The sequence below is a fragment of the Merops nubicus genome, unplaced genomic scaffold, assembly GCF_000691845.1.
Source record: "Merops nubicus isolate BGI_N331 unplaced genomic scaffold, ASM69184v1 scaffold42894, whole genome shotgun sequence".
In the NCBI taxonomy this organism is placed as follows: Eukaryota; Metazoa; Chordata; class Aves; order Coraciiformes; family Meropidae; genus Merops; species Merops nubicus.
This window is the reverse complement of record NW_008607110.1, coordinates 2,961-19,904: the sequence shown is the minus strand read 5'-3', so window position 1 is coordinate 19,904 and position 16,944 is coordinate 2,961. Positions and strand designations below refer to the sequence as shown.

Below are 16,944 nucleotides of genomic sequence, written 5' to 3'. Positions count from 1 at the left end.
AGCAGGAATAGGGAGGTGATTGTCCCCTTGTACTCAGCACTGGTGAGGCTGCAACACAAATACTGTGTTCAGTTTTGGGGCCCACTACAAGCAGGACACTGAGGTGCTGGAGCATGCCCAAAGAAAGGGACTGAGGGAACTGGGGTTATTTAGCCTACAGAAAAAGAGGCTTGGGGCAACTTTCTCACTTTCTACAACTACCTGAAAAGACATTGTAGAGACATAGATGTCAATCTCTTCTCCCAAGTAACAAGCAACAGGACAAGAGGAAATGGCCTCAAGTTGTGGCAGGGGAGGTTTAGACTGGACATTAGGAAAATTTTCTTCACTGAAAGGGTTGTTAAGCATTGGGAAGCAGTTGAATCACCATCCCTGGAGGTATTTCGAAGATGTGTAGATGTGGCACGTAAGGACATGGTTTAGAGGTGAACTTGACAGCGTTAGGTTTATGGTTGGACCTGATGATCTTAAAGGTGTTTTCCAAACTAAATGATTCTATGATTCTAAATACATTGGCCTACATACTCTAGTTACGATTTTGCTTACCAAATGGATCACTGGGGTGACTGTATGGAAGTGTCTGACATGTGGCTAGATGATTCTGGCTTGTGGGAAAACGAAGAACTTCCAATGGCACTGCACAAACACAAATGCTACTTCCTGGGTTCCACCAAGTTTCTGACTCTTCTGTTTTATGTTTGCAAAGCTGCCCAACTCTGTCTGACTTTATGGGCAACTATTGCTGGAGTTCTTTAACAGTTTTAGTTGGCAACTCCCCTTTCTTTCACCAAACAAGTTTACTGTCACAAGGTAGTTGAAACATGACCTAGCATTTCTGTGTTTTTGTTTTTTTTTTTTTCACCAATAACCTAGTGTATCTAACCGTCTTCAGAGTTTTATTTGGGTATTAACTGATAGAGTTTCCAGTTTACAGCATAACAGTACTTTTTGGCATGTCAGTTGTGTCATCGCAATTGATTCATTAATTAAGATAAAGATTAATGTAGGCAAATATTCTTTATAGTTATTCTCTTCATTATTACAAGTTAGGATGGACATATCCTACTTTGTTTTTTGTTACTGTGACTTCTACTTAGGGTGAAAATCAAAACAGAACTCAAAAAGCCTGAAGAGAGTAAGCATGCTGGGTGTGAGCTCTTGCTCAGAAAGTCTAACTGTTGAGCTATAGCAAGCGTCTTCTAATGTGGGTGTATGTATTCAACACAGACACCTTAGCAACTCACAGTTAGTGTGGAGACACCCAAACTTGCTTCAGGAGATTCACAAATTAATTTTGAGCATGGTGAATTTGATATTCATGATTTCAAGTTCAAGAAGTTTATCTTGGTGAGAACTAAAGGGAGAATATTCTGTGCAGACTCAACTCTCCTTCTAGCTCAGCAACACAGTTGCTGCTAATGCTTTTAATTTTCACAAGTAGACCTGTAGTCATTATGAGGCTGCATACTGGAGGTGGCACATGCCATTCCTTACTGGGACCAGAGAATGAATAGGAAGGTTAAATTTTTGTCTTATTTTTTCATTTTTAAAAAAACGCCATCATTGAAAGGGCATCATTGCTCAAGTTCACTTATATATGCACTTTCAGTTGTATAGAAACTACTTCCTCTATAGAAATATCTCTATAAAACCTCTAAAAACTAGAAATAAAAAAAAAAAAAAGTGTTTGTCTTCTCAGGAAGACAGAAGTACCGTTAACACTCTGCATCTTACCATTCTGGCACCAAGAGTGCAACGAAACTACCCTCAGAATTTTGAATATCACAGATTGATGGCACAGCTCAGGAATAACTCCTCCAAAATGTCTAATGAGGCTCTGTCAAAACTGTCTAACTTATTAATTTCCTTGCTGCCATCACATTGCAGGTTGTTACTGCAAGATAAGAGGCTGCTTCCTCTTTTCGCTTTCCTTAAAAGCTGAGACTCAAATCCAGGTGTCAACAGCCCCACTGGGTCTCCAGTTTCCCCTGAGGGTGTGGAGCATCTCCATAGCATAAATAAGTCTGCAGCCCTGCAGTTCTGAGTTGTACTGAACCTTTCCCTTCTCCCCTCCTGTCTGGGGTCAGGTGAGTGTGTGGGAGACCTGGCTATTTGCTAATCTCTGCTGCAAGAAGTGAATAAGCTTTACACCCCCTTATTCAGCTTCTTCACTCTGTAATTCCTTACTGACATTCAGTTCTTTGCCACTGACACAATTCAGTAAGTAGCTACTGTTTCACAGATCAGAAAAGCCCCTTAGAATAGCATCAACTACTGTTGTAAGAAGCATTCTGCTTCGCTTGCATGCCTTCGCTTACGCAAAAGTCACATGAAAGGAAGTATTTCTGTATCTGTAATGCTGTGATACACCCATTCTGAATTATTGTTAGTTAGCCATTATCAATATCACTGCTCACTAGCACTGCTATGCTGCACAGACATGTTGAAGCACACTCTTTTGATATTCTTTTCTTCTTGGAAGCTCAGATGGCAGACCACTAAGAAATCATGGGAATTGCTCAGTTACCTGCTACTGAACACGGTGATCTCCTTGAAACAATAGGAATAGAACAGATTTAAAAAAAGAAGTGACATAGCCCAGAGTTCTTTTTCATGGTGAGAAAGTACACAGAGCAACACATTACTTCCTCAGAAGCTCAGATGACTCAGATTAACAGTAAAACAAGCACAAACTAGCACAAGATTTTACCAAAAACAGTTAAAATGATAATAAGATCTACGTGGAAAAACATATAGAAAAGTATGTATATATGCCAAATCAGTGAAAGCAGCTAGGTGGTTTTCTGGACATTTTTGAAAAAATTTCAAAGGCCAACGGATTAGATGAGTAAATACACTATACAACATCCTGCAGGCATTTTATATTTTAATGGCTAGTTAGATTAAATGATCAGCCTAATGTATAGTCTTTAACATCTTTTGTTTAAATTAATTTCTATTTCTGAAAAAAAGTCTAAATTACAACTATTTTTTTAAATGGATCTTAAGACATTTTAAAATATATGTTATTTCTTACCTGTAAATGGTATGGGGAACATATACTTCCTTAATTGGGAATTCCAAAATTTCTTTGTGAGGACGATTACGGTTTTCTGGAAATGGCTTTACTGGCAGTAACTCTGGTGTCAGACAATAACCAAGGTTTTCTGAAGCTGGAGAAATCTCCAGTTTAAGTGTTCCTTTATAAAAAAAAAAAAAAAAAACAAAAACCAAGAACAACAAAACCAAATAAACAAAAAACCTCAGCAAAAATATAAAAGATAACCAATGTATAATAAAACAAGAACGAGAACAATATGTGAGGTTACACAGCCACAGTGCAGAAATAAGAACTGGATCTTCAGCTTGAAGGCTGTAGGAAAATGAAAGCATAAGTGTATAAAGAAATGCAGGAAATAACCTATACACATCCTTACCTATCAGGCCAATAAATAGTTATTTATCTCTACCCTGTACAATTTCAAAGAAGCGCAAAAGAATGATGGGATACTATACGGTGGGTTGATGTTCTAGTATCTTACACACACAAACATTATAAAAGTTGTCTAGGAGACAAATGAAACATAAAAGGGCTGCTGTTTAATACAGTTCTCTCTCACTCCTCCCACGCACATTCTGCTATGATTAATTTCTGCCAAAATAGACACCACCCACCAGGAAAGGCAGACTAGCTGCAGTGAGCAGTTCAACAGTTAATACTGATAACATTTACCCAAGTATAACTAGATTTTCAATTTAAATTCTATGTTGTGATAAGTGAAAATCACTTGGGGAACTCACACTTGTCATTTCTGGCAACCAGCTAAAAGGGCAAACCAGCTTTGCACTCAGTTCATATTTTTTAAGGCTCCTCTACAATCCAGAAGAGCCTGAGCTATAATTTATGTAAAAAAGAAAAAATAAGATGGTCAGGTTTTTGACAGTAGCCAAAGACTATCTCTGCTTCTCCACTTCGTTAACACTGAACCAAATACCTAAATAAGATGAAATGTGTACATGTTTTAACCTCCTTCTGTAGAATATGACTATTTTTAAAGCATTGCAGGGAAACAGCAAGGATCTTAGAAATTTGATTTAAAGCACTGTCTTCAAATAGTTCAAACAGTAACAAAAAACATCCATTAGGTACACTGTAAACTAGGGAGGAATGCAAACAGTTTTAGCATATCAAGCTAAATATAAATCTCCATGCTCACCCACACAGGAAAAAAACTAAAAAGCATCTGTGCTCAGGTAGACACTGGGAACCTAGGGAAGTTCTACAACAGCACATACTGTAGGCTTAAACCCCAAGTTAATTGTACTTTGAGGTTGGAATTTACAGAGTATGTCCTTCCCATCCAAAATGAGTTATGTACCTGGTAAAGTCTTAATTCTTCTTTGCAAGGAAGATGATCTTTTGAAATCAGCTAAAAATTTAAACAGATCTTCATCACTGAGCCTGTCTCCTTCCTGCCAGGAGAAAGCCAAAAATCAGTACCTTTATAACAATATTCCATAACAGTGAGAAAAGCTTGTGAGTGAACCATGTCCTTGAGGCATTCCAAGATACTGCTGTCACTGCAGTAGACAGCAGCTATCCTCTGTCCCCACATGAATATTACAGGTAACTTTTCCCATCACAGTTCACATTACATAGATGAAAAATGTCTTAGGGAATCAGAAGTAAAGAGTATCCAGTACCTGTTTAAAGAAGGTGTTGAGAGTTAGAGAGATTGTTTTGAAGTTTGATACGGGATAGCTGTCCTCCGTGCTGAGACTTCTTTCAGAAAGTCTTCTCGCCTGTAGCAGGGTTGCCCTCTTGTCACCAGTGTATCCTTTCCCTTCAAAGGGAAAGTAAATCCAACATCAGCTTCCTCTCTGCTGCTTCAGTGTAAAGACTACCAGGATACACTAGAAATCCACAACTTCCCATCAATATCAGGGGATAAAGAGAGTACCTAAACCATTCCACTAGTTTTATTTCAGACTAGGTGTAATAGTGAAATGCCAGGATATGCCCAGTGAAGTGCCATTATTTCTGCTGCAGGGCACAAGCACATTCAAATCTTTAGCTCATGCGTTATAAAGCACAGTGATCAATCAAAGCTGCTGACCAATGGCCTTGTATAGTCTAGAAACTAAGATTGTATGTATTTTGACTGTGTTGTTTTACAAACAAACTCTATATGGCAAATGGAGTTCAACTTCTACAAAGCAAGTGTTCAACAAAAATTGGGCCTAAACCATGGAAGAACATTTAGCATACATAAAAATAAACATGCAGAGATGAAACACTAAGCATATTAAGTTGTGTCTGTAGCACTGAATAGGACAGCTGAGAACGTGTGACTTTGAATTTGTTATTTGCTTGATGCCAGAGTGAATGACAACATTTCCTATGCACAGTCCTACCAAAGAGTCGCTTCAGATTAGTTTCAAAAGTTAGACAACTACCATTTAAACCTTCAGCTTCAGGCATTTCTCGTTCAAGCGTTGAAAGATTGAAGAAATTAGTCAGGCTTATGGGAATCCAGGCGAATGGCATCCTGTATTTGCCCAGCCGCTGACAGAAAGATTCAGCTTGGGCTTTCAGTTTTTCAATCTTTTCTTTTGTCTAAAACAAAGAAAATAATGACTGTTTAAAAAGCAATCAGTTACTTCGATGCTACTATAGATAAAGAATGGAAATTACATATTTTCAGTTCAGTAAATAATTTGCATTCTTATCTCTTGTGCTTTCCTGCTACATCAGTGTCAGGACCGTAGCTGTTTTGATTTTCTCTTTTTCATTATAGAAAAGGAGAATGCAGATGTTTTTACAGTGACCCTTTTGCAGTGACCCTGAAGCCCAGCAGAAACAATCGGCATGAAACACTAGCAGTTCTTTCTTCATCAGACACAGAAACAATATTCTCCTAAAAGCAATATTCTAAAGGTAAGAGATGTGTGGAAGTCCAGCAAACATTGTCAGTCTCCTCCAGAGAGGTAATTGACCACAAATTCCTTGAACTGAGCCCATGCTATCTGTGGATGAGAGCACTGAACTGGCCACATACACACTACGACAGGTTGTTTGCCCACCCGGTAACACATCTCTGAGGTACAAATATTTCTGATAACTCCAGTTGGGTTGCTGTCTCCTTTGCCCACCCCTATCTGCTTTGTGACTCAAGACTTTAACAGTATCGATTTTCAAAGGGATCAGTAATGATAGTGGTGCACCTTGCCTTCCCATGACTTCCTTCAGTGGTCACAGATGCCAGACTGCTTGCATCATGGATGCACCAATTGGCTTGCTCCTCAATGTTCTTGGGATTCTGTCCTGTTCCAAAGAGTCTACTCTTGCTCTCTTTTCTTCTTGTGCATGCATTTTTTGATCTAAACGCTCTTCATGGTTATTCGCTTACCTTCCCAGCCTCACTTTCTTTAAGAACCATGTAGGGTTCTGCACAGTCTCCAATTTCTCCTTGTTGAAGCACTTTTTCTATCTACAGAAAGCAGTAAAATAAGACACTCACAAAGAGAAAATGTCACCCAAATAGTAACATGTTGCTTCTCTAGCAATAGGAAAGATCCTGCCTAAATGTCTGATGTGGAATTCTTAAAACTGTCTTTATGGATTAACTGATGCTAAACATTCTCCTAGTTTTCCATCTGATCTGTTAGAAAGAAGAAAATACATACATGACACCACTGTCAATTAGGTACTACTGCTTTTTCACTAAATTAGGAAATTTAACACATTCCAAACGAAGTGGTTCAGGCTAACTCAGTTTCAGAATTAAATAAACAAAATTATGCAAAGTGCACTAAACCAAAACAACCCCACAGAATGTAATAAAGATTTCTTAAAATGGCTTATTTCATTTTGCTTTACTTTAGATTTCCATTAGTTAGAGACAGGAAGTTTTAAGTACTTAGTAGAACTAGAACACAGGGTATCAGTGTATCTCCTTAGCTTGGGAGTGAGATATACCAGTAGACACTTTCATGTAGACTAGGAAAACCTATAAGAATTCATCTCCACTACAGGAAACTCATATTTGTCAGCTTCATGAACTCAGACAGCATGCACAGCCAGGAGCAGGAAGAACAGTGTTGAAGAAGCACTGCAACATACCTTTATTACTAGGTATATATCAGATGAGGGATAAGTGACAGAAAATACTGCTGATCTTGCTTGAGTAGATAAGTCAATGGAGGGTGTATGAGAACGCAAGAATCCTCTTAATGAATCCGAGTTGAGGTCACAGTGAAAATTTTCTGAGATCTTGAAAAGATAAAGAATTAGAATGTATTGCAAAGGAAAAAAGGATCAAATTTTATTTTAAAATAAGTAAAAAGTAGTAACTAGAACAGTAAAGCAAGCAGTTGCAACCATGTGACTGACTGAATAAAAGGAATCCTAGGTCAGAGTGCATGTGTGAAAAGTTGCATGTTTTTTCTGAAGTTTTCTTAAATTATTATTCCAGAGATTAAAAAAGCCAAGCCAAGTGAACAAAAATACTGTATACACACTTACCTTTTTTCTTTCTTTTACATCATAGAGAGCTATGCATGCAAACAAAGGTTCAATCTCTATATCAAACCTGTTAAGGAAAGACACATAGGTCAGTGATTAATACTTCATTCTTATAGTTCTGTAAAATAAAATATGGAAGGCCTATATCTCAACTGGCATCCCAATTAGAAAATGAAGATAAATATTTCATTCAAGACCTAAGCTCTCTCAAAGTCTGGAGATTTTTTTATTAGTGCACTTTATTAGATGATTTCAAGAGGAAAAGAAGGGAAGTAAACTGCACACAAAGTATTTTCTAAATTTGTCAGACAGGTGGTCTCAGATACTAGTTAAAAATGATCATAATTTTCTTCAATTTTTTTCTGTTTATCAAGTCTAGTAGTGTGTACGGGGAGCAAATTAGTTTGTTGGAAACCTATACTTTGGGCTCATTTCCAACTCCTTTTCACCCTGACAAAGATTTCTATAATGACAGACAGAAATAGTCCTCTGGTACTCTAAGAAAGAACAATCAGCCCGTAAACATTTGCTAAGCAGAACACCTGCAGTGATGTAGCAGGATCAGCAGCAGTACACTGATCTGAACTGAGAAATGGTGAGCGAAGCCTGTGAAACATACTTACTTCAGAGTCTGCAGCTTCACCAAAATCCTGTTGCCCAGATGTTCCTTTGGGCGATCCGGCACTGGCCGTATCTCCACTGCATCTTCCTGTCATTAAACAGTCATACTCAATTAAAAGAATTGCAAATTTACATCTTTAAACAAAACCTTTATGTGACATCAGCCAGGCCACTGCTGAAGACTAGCACATTGCCCACCTAAGCAGGACCATTTCATCTCCCCAAAGATGAAAGAAAATTGATTTATGTTTCTGCATATTGACACTTTTGACCCCGAGCTGACATTTACACCAAATATTTACACTTCTGGCCCCCAAGCACATATTACACTGCAGGGTAAAACCCTGAAACAACTGTATCACCAGCGCACGGCTTGACCCCCACTGAAAGAAGGACAACAAAGGCTCCAGCAGAACCACGGGTCAGAGTGCAGCCCCCTGACTGCCCGTTCAAGATAGCTGACGGTGGTCAGCCCACAGTGACGTGCCTTTGACGTATGATTATACAAGGGAGAAACGTATGCGGGTGGCAAACCACTTTCCCACTGCAGTGCAGCTCTGCAGTTAAGCATGCCAAGGCAGCCATCTCGGGAAGGCCTGCGGGCCGGTCAGCCCTGAGCTCACCTCGTCCACGGAGGGGTAGAGGGCGAGGAGCTCGGCGTGCCTGTTGGTGCGCCGCGCCTCCTCGTTCTGCCGCTCGAACTCCTCGGCGCTGACGTGACGCAGGAGGGACTCCAGCCGGGGGTCCGGCGGCAGGCTCCGCAGGTCGAAGTCGGACGAGGCGAGGTTCGTCCTCGAAGCCTCCTCAGGGAGCGCGTGGACAGGTCGGGGCCCTGCCTGCTGGAAAACCACAAAATGGCCATGACACCGGAGTATCGTGAAACGTCTCTTGATTGTCTGGCAGCCACCCCTGCCACGGGGCCTTACGGCAAGCACGGCTCCCCACTGGATGCCGTTACAGATATCCTAGGATCTTTCCATTGAGGAAAGCTGTTGCATTTGAGTGCTTTTCCCAAAGTGAAGAAAACGTACCTGAAAGTTTGCATCACCGGAATCCAGTGTTTCTGATTCAAATGTTTGTTTTTGAAGCGTCTTGTGAAAATCTTTTCTGGAACCCTTGTTTTTCAGGCTACAAGTATCTGAATACCCTTGGTTCCTTTCACAGAGAAGCCCGAGGAAGTCATGACAGCACAAGGAGGAATTATGGGAAAATAAAACAGAAAAGACAAATTAAAATAGTAAAATTAAGCAACCAGAAACATTATTGTGCAAAAGAGCAATGTAGCAGGGCTGTTGTGCAAAAATGTGATATTTCACAATGTTTTAATTGTTTTATCACACCACTGCAACTCTATGATGTATACTAAGGATGGTTTTAAGAGGAAGAAAATTCATTCAGAACACTTCTGCATAGCCTATGAGCCTGAGACCACAGCAAAGCCTGACCCAGGTACAAGTTCAGCTCTGAGTTCCTCATCAGATGCGGTGATTATTTCAATGACCTCAAGAACATGGATTTGGATTGCTTGTCTCTCAGCTGGCTCTTTGCTCCTGCCATTATACATCAAGGAGCTTACAGCTCTTGTCCTCAACCTAGCTGCTATCCCAAGTTAATCACACGTAACAATCCACACCTTTCAAACAGTGCCTGTTTTTGAAAAGGGCTATTGCTATGGCACAATGTCACCCTCTCTGCTGGAAACTATGTGAAATTTTGCAGCAAGGTACCAATTTCAAATTACATTTTTATGGAAAGCAGAAAAAAACAGCAGGTTGCAGATGTGCCCAGAGCTCTATTTCTTGCACTTTATTATGGCCTCTTTGCAATCAGCCTCCTTAGTTACAGTGTCCTGCTTTCTTCTCTTTCCTTTCTGTAACACTCCCAAAGCAATGCTAAATATCTGAGTACTTTCATAAAGATGCCATGATAAGTAATCATTGATCAGGGAGACACCTTTTTTTACTACATTTTGGGAGTAGCTGAATTATATGCTCTGATGTGTTTTAATGTTAATTGTTTGCATTTTAATCGTTTACCAGTTCACTGCAAATGAAAACTGCAGTCATAAAAGAGACAATCCCAGCTCTCCTTGGATGTGACCTTGTTTTGGAACCACATTAATTGTCCGCAATGAAAGAAAGAAATTTTGCACAAGTTTAAGACATTTTGGCATCCCAAAGTGGTTTTATTGATTGTTTTTAACTATCTACAGTGGCAAACAAATGATTAATGGAGAAATTTATGTACCTGAGATCACACGTTCCCTGTGGTGTACAAGCTACACTAGAGATGCCTTTTTCCTAAGGTATTCCTGGAAAATTTATTTATATTCATTTATTTTAAAAAGCATGGTAGCCATTAAAACTCACCAAGAAGCAAACGCTGCTTTTGGTGCACATGTAAATTTAATGGCCACACTCTGAATTAAGAAAGTGGGATGAGGAAAAGGAACAAAGGACAAGTAAAAGGAGAAACTGATAGGCATAGGAATAAGCTTCCATTCAGCCTCTGGCAAAAACACATGGACCATTCAGCTGTGTCCAGCCCCTCTGTCACATACCTCTCTGCTCTGGGGCAGGAGGACCACTTCTGTTCATGGCACCCACTGAAGATGCTTCAATCTCCTGTTCTGAACCTTCACATCCATGAATGGATGAAAGTCACTTAGACAATCCCCACATCCATAGCTCACCAGATTATACATTCAGCAACCTATCCTATGGATCTTTGTCTCCCAAGTAGACAACTACATTTTTCCCAGCCTTTCTCAAAATAATGGAAAGCTTTCTGTGATTACTTTTGTTCACCTGTCTCTTGATGTGTTTTCTTCCTCTCATGCTTCTGTTTTGAGAATACTGTTCAAGCATAACATAAGACTCCCAATAACAATCTATTACTGGTTTATGTGACACTGCAGCATCTTTTACACTGTCTTGTTCTTTGCAATTTTTAATAACTTGCTTGCTTTGTTAGCCACAACCATCAAAGCTCAGCTCTCTGGCACGGCCCTTCATCATATTTACTGTAGATTCAACTGCTCAATAAAGTTTTTGAATACAAATTTGCCTTACCTGAATGAATAAAGTAGTAAAACACATGACAAATCTCCTCATGCATGTGTATTTCTGTGGTTCCATTCACATTTCTAAAAGCACACTACAGTGCAAAAATAGCTTTGCTCTATTTTTCACCTCACCTACTGTAATGCTCATTCTCTGCTCGTGTGACAAAGCTGTACACTGGCTTTTTATGGCATGCTCAGAATAACACTGTGATAAGGAGCCAGTGCCTGTGCTCCGAGCCGTGCGGGTCACGGGCATGCAAAACCCACTAGCTTAGTTGTAGTGACTCACTGTGCAACAGTTTTGAGAACTCAATTTCATCAGCATCCGCAGAGGAAGTTTCTTAATAACCCTCAGTGGCTGCTTTGTCCCTGCACAAGCTGCACAATTCAAAAATGCAGTTCCTTTACAATCACCAGGAGTCAATCTGTAATGCACTGACTGCTGATGTGCATACACGTCAGAGAAACAGAGTTGCAAGGCCAGGTGATGGGACACGATGAAAGGGCAGCAAATGTGTCAGCACTCTACCATTTTCTGCTAGTACTGCTTCTCAAGAACAGAGCATGAGCATGGGAGGGGATGAAAAGGAAGTGGTGCAGAAAAACAGAGCTCAAAAAACCTTTCTGAAGAACAGAAGGGGTGATGGGGAAGAAAGAGAGCTACTCTGCCACAGTGCTCCCCAGGAGTCTAGGGACTGACACCCTTGCACAGAAAGCACACTTAGTACAGCAAATGAAATGAAAAAAAAAAATATAAAATGAAATAAAATAAAATAATTTGTAATGACTACATGTCCAATTCTGTGTGTTGAATTACACTGGCCCCAAATGCAGAAATTGCTTACTGATGTCAAATAATAAAGCTGGATGCTACACTAATAATCCCATTGATACAATCTAGCACTGCTGGGAAAGCCCATAATCCTAATTTGTTTTGCTACTCACACTCCTTTTCACTTTCAGATACCTTTAAAAATCAGATCATGTTGGATTTTCACAGCATGGAGGGGAAAATTAAGAACATATAAATGTAATCTCTATTCCTGTTATCTTTCATGTTAATGCCATCAAATAGTACTAGTATTCCTGATTTAGATAAATCATTATTACAGACAGTTGATGCGAGTTTCTTCCCAGTTAATTCCCAGAGTGCCTGATAATTAAGAAGCAGATGCGGAAGTATTTAGTGATAGCCCACCAGTTCAAAGAGAACAATCTAGTTATATATGCTACTGAAAAGTCAGTTCTTGCCTTCTGTCACTGATTCATATCATTATTCTTTAGGATAACTTATAAAAGCATGCATCTTCTTTCTGACAAACAAGATGCAAGGTATTTTTTATTTTATTTACTTATGTATAGCTTACTTTCGGTTCACAATCAGCCACTCCCGGATGTATGTCTGAACACAGTCTCTGACGTGTGAGTCCAGTTCACTCCTGTGGAAAAACAACAAATTGTAAAAATCTTAGTATCTAAGCCATACCTTCATGACAAAGAAATTTATCTAAAAATGCTGTTCAGAGAAAGGCCTCTTTATTCATCCTCTCTATTATAACTATTTTACTGCTAAACCATTGTTTGAAGATTAAAGAATTCTGCGTACTGCATGAATTACCCAATGTAGGTTTTTCCTGCTGTTTTTGTAAACTTAAAAACATACGTTTAACATTTCATGTAGAAGTTGTTGGGGCTGCCTGGTAGACTGGACACTGATTGGAATTGAAATATTGTAAGGTGAAGTACTTGTCCGTGAATTTGTTATCATGATGTTGTAGCATAGTTCCCCTACACTTAGTTTAAAAAATTCTAGTGACCTCTGCCAAAATCACTTGCTGTGTCTTCCAGTCCAAGTGAGTGAATGAGTGGGATACACATGACATGCAGGAATGGGTGAAAGGTATGACACTTTTTAGCACTTTCCACCCAGAACTCTTAACAGATTTGCAACTGATTACCAAGACCTGGTAACAACAGATTTGGGTTCACGCATGAGAATTGGCCAACTGCTGTGTGCCCCTGCCACAGATGGGCTGGCACAGCACATGGACACTTCCTGCATCTGGCTCAGGGGGCACATTTATTTACAAGCACACAAGCACCTTAGCCCAGTTTGGTCCATGGTGTCTGTTTCCTGCTCTCAGGGCAAGAAGACACCACAGACTGCATCGCCTGCTGGCAAATTTTTGGTGCATGCCCCTCCTGTGCTCTCATCTTCCCTAGCATACCCTGGCATATTTGACCAGATTTTCTGTGAGAGCACTAATGTTAGTAACAGTGGTGTGAATGGCTAAATAGGAAGCTGCTGTGTAAAACAAACTGCTGAAAGCATATGGTTGGTATTGACTATTTGAACTTTGCCACAGACTACTTACAAAACCCCTTATGTCACTATGGTGCAAATTTGGTCTAAAACTCACTTTATGAGTCCTCCTGCTGGAACGCAAACAGATAATCACTGTTTTACACAGTCATACAGGGAGGTAGCCTTGGAAATTTGGGAGAAATGGTCGTCTTCTCTTTTAAATCTCATTTCAAAGCTGGATAATGATTTGCTATTTTAGGCCATCATTTAAGTAAACGGGAACTTCAAGCAGCAAAATATTCAGTCTCCCACATCCATTCCCTTTCCCCCCTCCACTGGAAAACAAGAATTCATGATAAAGATTGGAACATTTTCTACGAGTAACTTCAAGTGAAAATCGCCTTTTGTGCAAACGTTACAAAATCCTCTAGGAGCTGTGTGACTCAAAGAGTTCTCAAGTGACCTAGCATGGCACCTTGCCTCTACTGCCTTTGCCTTCCTGAACATCCTGAGATTGGCCAAGAAGGAACTTGCACCCCAAGACCTTGCTTAGAGGGTGGGGTTCTCAGCTAGTCACAGCTGGCCAGTATAAATTAGAACTGTCTGCAACAACTTTTGCAGGAACATAGGGTGATGCAGGCTTACCCTGTGAGCTAGGACACAGTAAGCTAAGCCTATTTGTCCCTCCAGTGTTTAGGTTCAGCACATCAGAGAATACAGACTGTGCCATTCACTTCCCAAATGTACCAGAAGGAGCCAGACCTTCATCCCAAACACGCTGTGTGGTTAGCTGTCTTTGCAGACATAGCAGTTTGGGGTTAAAGTGGTGCTGACTTCACTTTTATCTAGCTGGGGCTGCTTGCAAAACTCAATAAGGCTTTGCGGTTCTACCTGAAGGTACCATTCATAGTGAAACAGTCCATGAAGAGTATTTTGTACATGATGCACAGGACTCTCCTGAACCACATCATAAAAATTCAATGCAACCCTTTCTCTCACTCTGAAAAATTCTGTTGCAAATAGTTTTCCCGTTTACCAAACCTGCTTAAATATTTCCAGTATAGCCAAGAACCAGTATCAACAAATGCTACTTATTTTAAAAGCTGTTGAGAACAGTGGAATTATTTCATTAATGTCAGCCTGAAACCAAAAGGGCCTCCTACATTAGAAATCAACTCTTTTTTTCCACCCAACCCTGTGAAGTATGAACTGTTTCCTCCATTTAAGCAAGAAAGGTACTGAGAAAGGTATGCTTAATGATCTGATCAATGTCATGTAACACATAGCTGGAAATAAAAAAAAAAAAATTAAAAAAAAGGAAAAAGAAAAATCCTTATTCCTATGCTTACTACATGATCATAATCAGCCTCCACCTCTGGGATGAGAGGTACAAAATTATTTTTGATAATAACCTCTTCCTCATTTTCACTCTTCTTCCGGGTCTATCCCTGCCTCACTTCTGCCACTACCAGCTAGCTCTGGAAGTCATGTAAATGCTCACGTAATTTTAAGCGTGCAAACAGGCCTCACAGAAGCAATGGCAAAGTTCAAATGTTTCATGTTCAGCAAGTGCATAATGAATGGATGGATGGCAGAGTGAGGTGTCTAGATCAACATCTTCAAAAGTATTTTTAAACCTGCGGTATTTCAGAGGTAGAACGAGTCTCCTTACCCATCTTCTGGCATAGAGGGTTGCAAGGTCCTGCACTCTTTGGGTGTGAATACAATGTCCAAGTCATCTTCAGGAAAGTCACCAAGTTCTTGCGCTAGTTCTGAGTCCAAGTTGCTCAGCCGTGTCATTAGGAAGCCTTCAAAATCTACTGGCTCTACTGCGTCATAAAATGAAGGCTAATGGAAGACATAAAGAGGTGTTTATTTTAGCAGCAGGAGTTTTTTCTTAATAATGTGATTTAGGCTTATTTATTTAATTCTTGTCATTGTTTCATTCCTTATTAAACATTAGAAAGTCACTTCTAAGCTTATATATTGTGCCACTGCATTTAATACAGTGAAATGCATGAAAAAAAGAAAAGGTAAGAAAGAGAAAAGTTTTAAAACTCAGAGAAGAAATGGAAGGTATTACACTGAAATCCAAATTTGCACCTATTCTCTCTGCTGATGCTTTGCATCTATTCTCTCTGCTGATGCTGACAGAAGGAGGGCTGAACGAGGTACCTCGTGGATGCCCTCAGATGTGTTCTGCTGGATTTCCATGACGTGCACTCAGTCCCTCTTGTCCCAATCATGGTATTAATCAGAGTTAAAAGCAGCTGTCAGCAGGGACAACAGACGAAAAGGACAGGTGACCAAAACGATAGCTACAGGCAGTGCCAGCTAGCACAAAGGTGCTAATGGACGCTACAGCAGATGTGATGAAAGGCACTAGCAATAACAAGGCCAAGACAGTATGTCTGGGAGGTTATACTAGGCTAACGTCCACCTATAGGCACCATGGCTGCCATCATGAAGATACATTTGAGGTGCTGCTCCCGAAAGATACTGATGATTAGAAAGCTGTGTGCTTTTGACTCCAAACAAAGTTGAGGGCAAAAATATATGCAAAATCAGAAGAAATTATTATTTTTCATCTTTGAATTTTACTGTTCTGTGTATCATTTGAGTTCTAATTTTATTAGATTTTTCAAGGGTTAGTACAGTAACTACACAAAGGATGATATGAAACTGCTGAAGTTATCATTGCAAACCTTAGACATCCATAATTTCTACAGCACTTTCACAGAGAGCTGCTATATCTGATTACATTTAATCTACCATGCTTACACAGAATGTCCGATCAAAACAGAGTTAAGCACGTACAAGCTCTGCCACGCACACATGCTGTGAAGTTATCTGCCTCTTTTTATCTGCTTAGTCTCAAAAACAGAGGCAGGAAATCTAGTTTGATATGGTACCTAGAAACGTTCCACATAAATGTAAATATAAATGTGGCTTCCTATGTTAGAAGTATATGTTTTTATATGCATCGATGAAACTGAAATTATTTTACTCACTATATAGCCAGTAAAAAATAGCCTGTATATGCTTAGAAAATAAAACATTTGTCTAGTTGAGTACAGAGACTGTTATCTCATATTACTAATTTTCTTGACAAGTAGCAAATAGATGTAAAAGCCACAACTTTAGAAAACCTACAGTTTATGTTCTGTGAGTTCCAAAAAGGCTGAGGACACTTCAGCACAGTAAGAGCACAGAAAAATAGAGAATTAGTCTTGCACTGGAATAACTTATTTACTAGGAGGAAGAATTCTAGCAAAAAAATAGCTATCAAATCATGCTTGTCTGTAAAAAACAAGGATTGTATGGCACTGACTAGCCCAAATACCTTTCACAAGACTGCTTTCTGAGGCTGCCAGCAATAAATAGTCTGAACTAAGATCAGATAATCTACCTCCACGGTGCTGTTGATGG

General features: G+C 39.7%; 1 protein-coding gene across 1 annotated transcript in view; it reads right to left on the bottom strand.

Annotated features, from left to right (window-relative positions):
• Positions 1-16,944, bottom strand: part of DOCK8 (dedicator of cytokinesis 8) — a 67,922-nt gene that overhangs the window by 48,221 nt on the left and 2,757 nt on the right. Inside the window, exons 2-13 of the mRNA XM_008939834.1 lie at positions 15,188-15,363; positions 12,578-12,649; positions 9,178-9,301; positions 8,770-8,982; positions 8,149-8,234; positions 7,526-7,592; positions 7,124-7,273; positions 6,411-6,491; positions 5,458-5,617; positions 4,705-4,844; positions 4,380-4,473; positions 3,038-3,200 (exon numbers count right to left, since the gene is read on the bottom strand). Of these exons, the coding sequence (XP_008938082.1) occupies positions 3,038-3,200; positions 4,380-4,473; positions 4,705-4,844; positions 5,458-5,617; positions 6,411-6,491; positions 7,124-7,273; positions 7,526-7,592; positions 8,149-8,234; positions 8,770-8,982; positions 9,178-9,301; positions 12,578-12,649; positions 15,188-15,315 (1,478 nt within the window). The 5' untranslated portion in view covers positions 15,316-15,363. The remainder of the gene's footprint in view (positions 1-3,037; positions 3,201-4,379; positions 4,474-4,704; positions 4,845-5,457; positions 5,618-6,410; positions 6,492-7,123; positions 7,274-7,525; positions 7,593-8,148; positions 8,235-8,769; positions 8,983-9,177; positions 9,302-12,577; positions 12,650-15,187; positions 15,364-16,944) is intronic.